Source organism: Trachinotus anak, unplaced genomic scaffold (genome assembly GCF_046630095.1).
Source record: "Trachinotus anak isolate AG129_WGS33_773 ecotype Australia unplaced genomic scaffold, CSIRO_AGI_Tana_v1 ptg000004l, whole genome shotgun sequence".
NCBI lineage: Eukaryota > Metazoa > Chordata > Actinopteri > Carangiformes > Carangidae > Trachinotus > Trachinotus anak.
In genome coordinates, this window is record NW_027273855.1 from 21,723,680 (window position 1) to 21,728,911 (window position 5,232).

A 5,232-nucleotide genomic window follows, 5' to 3' on the forward strand; every position below is an offset into this window, starting at 1 on the left:
TGCTCACTATCAAGAAAAGACAAGTAGCAGATACAGTTTGTATAATATAGGTTTTATTTCTATTCAGCATACAGTGCTGTATAACCTGTGACTTTCACATTTAAAAGACATTTGGTCATACATCAGTCAAATGAGGACTTTTAAGAAATGTGTGTACACAAATGAAGTTTCACACAACATAAAAGCTATCTCAATAAATCATCTTAAAGTCCCCAAGCAACATGTGTCAATCATACCTGCTTATGTATGTGTGGGTACATGCACTAGGCATGCATATGCCCACATACAGTATATGCAAGCATGGTGTTGATTTTGTCTGCATGTACTTATGTGAGTGCAAGATAAGGGTTTTTTTTTTGTTGTTTTAGTGCAAGCCCTGTCTCTTGTGTGTAGCATTAATGCCCATTGTCAGTTTTATACACAGTACTTCCAGAAACAGTCGGAATTCCCTGCTCTCTTCCTGAACTGCTTCCGGATCCCAAACACATGGCTGAAAGGATTTAGGAGACTCTGTCTGTCCAGTAGGACCTGAAAGAGAAGATAAAGTAGGAGCGATAAGCATTTCACTGGCAGAATGCAGCTTACTTGTCTTTGCTGTATTCAGGATGACATTTGTAGAAAACACACCTCTCTTCTCATGCCTCTCGGAAGCAGGCCTGCTGTTCTGACAGCTGAGATAAATAAAAGAAAAATAAAAAATGAGACTGTTAGCCACGTTTCTGTGCATGTCTGGCTTTTCGGACAGTGGTAGAATCAAGGTTATGGAGGTAAAGAGTGCCGTAAATGACTCTTGCACCTCCTACACCAACTGGATAAATGTCTGTGTATGAGCACTCTAATATACGACGAGCTCATGCAAACGTGAAGTGCATATGTTTCTTACCATCTCTGTTGATCTCCCCAGACATCAGAGGGGAATATCTGAGTCCAGCACCGTCCTGAGGGGGGAAGGTTTGCTCAGAGAGAGACAGATCATCCAGCACGTTGACACCTCGATCCTCCACTGACACTGAGGACAACCGAAAAACCACACACAGTTGGTAACACTGCGCTCACAGGTATAGATTCACCACAGGGTACAGACACGATTGAGTTATTGATGCCAAAAGATAAACGCATAGAGTACAGATGAACACGTGCCTACCTATAAGCTTCTCACATTCAGTTTTATTACTAAAAATCCTGCTCAAAGTTCTGATTTAGTAAATAACTGTGAATAACAGCTATAATAGAGATTGTTTCCTTCCACTTACCAGGTCCTGGATAGGGCATCTCAGCAGATTCTGTGATGGGGTGGGCCAGCAGTGGGCCAGAGGCCACGAGCAGGAAGGCCCAGGACAGGAGATGGTTACACTTCATCACTGCTGTTGGAAGTAGCTCTGATTCTTCAGAGGTCCTCAGGTGGAAAGATTTGTACATGTTCCGTTGGTCCAAACTGGGTTATATACTTCTAGCTGTAGCCTATCCCCCCTCCCATATGCCACATAGCAATCACACACACACACATACACACACACACATACACACACACAGTTTTGCTGGCCACAACAGGCATCAGCAGTGTCCACAGTCTCATCCCATCTAACTGTCTTAAATCAACAGGAAGTCACAGGTGAATTATAGGCTCAATAAAAAGACAAGTGCTGTGGCCCATGCTTCAAGGGCACAGTCATGTTTTACCGTCCTCAGCTTGATTGACTGTTTTTACTGACTTTGTAAACAGGACCAACGCAGGTGTTTCCGATGTCACTCTCAACAACAGCCCATAGGGGAGCAGGTGGAGACACTGTGCAGCCAAATGACTAATGTTTTTTATGCCACCAGCTCATTAAACTCTCAGGCCATTTGAATCCTCCCGGCTCAAAGCTCACAGAAAAACTATCGCTGCATAGAAAGCAATAAGAATTCCTCATTACTTGCACGAAGGTTCAGTGGAAACGCCAAAATGTTCATGGCCTCGTAGTCCGTAAGCCATCTGACATTTGAAGACAGCAGAGAATTATCAATGGGTCACTGAAACCGGATGATTCGTGCACATCATTTAGACGCCCTGTTCTGGTAAGATGTTGTGTTTGTGCGATCACTTCTTCGTAGTCATGCAATAAAACTCAACTTTATGAGTGTGTCCAGCATCAGTGGACAGAATCACAAGGTCTCTTCTATTGGTCGGGAGATTGGGGAACAGGTGGAGGCAGCTATTTACAAAGTCGCATTGAGCACCTCTGTATGTAATTTGTATATTTATTAGAAGCGTGACGTCAATGTTGGGTCTCTTGTATGATAATGAGGGTCGATGAAGCGACAGTGACATTTAATTTTATAGTGAGAAGGCCAGACACTCCATTAAGTGATGCTGTATATCATGAAAAGCTATTAAGATTTATATTCTGTATTACTCAAGGCCCCGCTGCCAATCCCAGGTTATTCCAGTCTCTAAAATAAATGTTGTCTCTTCTGTACTTGAGGTTGCTCCTGCTGTATATGGGTTCTGCTTTACAATTCATGGGGAATCTAGAGTTTCTTCAAGGCAACAAACATGGACACATACGACAATTTCTTGAGATTCATGCAGCATAATGTGAGTCAGTGTGTTGTTGCTTGAGAACAGCTGCAGTGGTTCAAAAAGAACACTTGAAATGCAGCACCTGTCATGGTGTTACATATAGAGTGATGGTAGCAGACATCATAAATCATTCATCATAAACAGAATTTAGTGGCTGAACTCAATTCTAAAACCCACGTATTTAAATCTGTTTCCTGAAGTAATAAATAAACTAATACATCTTTAGCTGAAGTTTAAGAAGCAACATCTCAAAGGCAAAATATAACATTATACACAAAGTCTTGCTTTTGAAATGTTCAATGTAAATGTGAACATTTACTAGCAGGAACATAGACATAGTGTAGAGTGCTGCTGCATTAACATGTAAGCCTTTTATTGTTGTGTATGTGGCCAAAGTGTTGCTTGGTGTGACTAAATCTCACCTGGTGGGTGGTTTAAGACATAGGAATGCATTGTATTCTGTGAGTGTAGCATTTGTTTTGCTAAAAAAGATTAAATGTCAAAAACAAAAAAACACACACAGCTGTTTGACGAATATAATAAAGTAAAAAGAAAAATATTTCCCTCTTCAATGCACTTAACCAAATGCAAGAAAACTGTCTTACAAATGTTAAGTACTTAAAAAATAGGTGTTTGACAGCAACGCCTGACCGAAACTGTTTCTGGTTGGTGGTTGGCTGATTCCTACCTGTGCAAATCAAAAGTAGGTGATGTTGTTGTTTTTTTGTTTTTTTTCTGTGTAAAATGTGCACTAAAGTTTATCTGAAGCTCGTATAAGGTTTCAGCTGTCTAAATTAGACAAATCAAGCAGCTGCGATCCAAAGTTACAATCATTTAGTAAAAAGAAAAAAACCTCCCCGGGGAAAAACAAAAAGGGAACTTTGCACTAAAAAGACTGTGAGTTTGGAAGAAACCTATTTGATTTGACCATCTACAAATGTTGAAGCCTCATATTGGCTTCAGCTCATTCTCAAACATAAAGGCTGTGAATTTGTATTCGTATGGGAGACAAGCCACACATTGCTTCAGTGTAAATACAGCCATGTGGGTATTGTTTTTCAGAGATGTACTTTTTATGCGTCTTCATCTCAGAATGTGTGCAACAGCAATGTGCTTAACCACTGGAATGGCCTCATATGCATACCTGACATTATTCACATGGCACAGCATCTTCATCACCTCATCACACCAAACAAAACATTTCCAGGTATGTGCCCTGGCAGGTTTGACTCATTAACAACGCTCTGACATAAACACAGCCAGCAGAGGGCAACATTGCAGTGCAGTCTGCCATTTTTTTTTTTATTTTTTTTTTACACCCTGTCTGCAAATGAGCTTGCAATGTGAATTCATCAGTGTGGCTCAGAGGGTGAAAAAAATCCTCCGAAACGGTCGACTTTGTTCCTCCCTCCCTCATCTTATCAGTCTTCAAAGGATCTCAGATTGACAGAGTGCAAATTGCATCTGCCACAAAACCTGCAGCCTTCAACACCAAAAGGCAGCCTGTTCGCATCACCACTGACATTTCCAAGACGAGTATTAAAAGCAGCATATTATCCTGCCCAGAAATGAGACTTTTGATGATATTTTGACATATGAGCAAGAAAGTTTCCTTCCCATCTGAATTAATGAATAAATTCCAGCTCTGTCTCTGTGATTTGGCCGCACACTGCAAAAAAAAAAAAAAAAAAATGTTGGTAAAGACAATGCTATTTTTCGCACAAGTCGTTTAGATCTTTGTCTTGAGTCAACTGATATTTTTTCATCCTATTGTCAGATTGTGCTTAAAGACTTTTAAAGAGTTGCCAACATGGCCTCCTTATAGCCAATATGCCACTCCCCCCTTCCTTCTCCATCTTTATTAAGTTGTTGCCTAAGATTAGTGACAAAAAATACAGACTGTAACACATAGTCTGCAAAATTCAGCTACTATGTTTGAGTGACTGGAAGTTTTGGCTGGTGCTGCCTTCACTGACCGTTGAACAAATTGCAACTCAGTGAGTAAGTAGGTGTGTAGGCCGACTGATATATAAGGTGTAATATTATGTAGGGCGGGTGTAACCAGCTGAAGGTCAAAGGCAAAGTTCACTGTTGTGTTGTCATCTGCCAACGTGTGTCTCGTCTCTTTGAGCTGCTTAATCCGTCGCCTGACCTTATGCGCTGTGTGGGTTGATCTTTCACCATGATTACCGTCCTCACCAGTCTCTCGACGCTGATCTTGTACTCTGTAACGTAACTGTTTCCAAAGAAAAGGGATCATTACCTCTTCATATGGAGAATGAAAAACGCGAATCTTTTTTTTTTAATTTATTGGTGGACATCGTGACTCTAGTTAAACTCTGGCAGAGATCAGTCTGAGCTTTAAGGGGCACCTGAAGGCAGCAGCCGTTAACCGCCCCCACCGCTGCCGGACGGGAGCTGTGAACGAAGCGGCCGGGGCGACGGGCTGTGGCGGGCTAAGTTTGTCCGCTCTGGCTTCCCATCTCCAGTCGACGGGGCTTTGTTTCATTGATGAACAACAACCGTCGGTTTCGCTTTTTAAAAAAAATCACACCAAAAGTACAGGCGTTAGAAACGGTCAAGCAGTCTCTCTTGTCGTGACATTTTTTTTTTTTTTTTTTTTTTTTTTTTTGGGGGGTGGGGGTGGGGGGGGGGGGGGGGGGTAATTC

The 5,232-nt window shown here is 41.6% G+C and overlaps 1 protein-coding gene across 1 annotated transcript; it reads right to left on the reverse strand.

The window, feature by feature from the left end:
* Positions 1–33: 33 nt before the first annotated feature.
* On the reverse strand, positions 34–1,713 carry LOC139620925 (urotensin-2-like). The gene is made up of 4 exons (XM_071476967.1): positions 1,254–1,713; positions 884–1,009; positions 628–671; positions 34–528 (listed from the first exon to the last, which is right to left on the reverse strand). Exons 1-4 carry the CDS (start codon positions 1,417–1,419, stop codon positions 415–417), a joined length of 450 nt encoding a protein of 149 aa, XP_071333068.1. The 5' UTR covers positions 1,420–1,713; the 3' UTR covers positions 34–414.
* Between the last annotated feature and the right edge of the window lie 3,519 nt (positions 1,714–5,232).

Bases quoted from the DNA above. Each gene is read 5' to 3' on its own strand.
- LOC139620925 (XM_071476967.1), bottom strand. From the start codon at position 1,419: ATGTACAAATCTTTCCACCTGAGGACCTCTGAAGAATCAGAGCTACTT. The intron at 1,010-1,253 runs GTAAGTGGAAGG...GGTTGTCCTCAG, and splicing joins GATGCCCTATCCAGGACCTG to TGTCAGTGGAGGATCGAGGT. The intron at 672-883 runs GTAAGAAACATA...TATTTATCTCAG, and splicing joins TGGGGAGATCAACAGAGATG to CTGTCAGAACAGCAGGCCTG.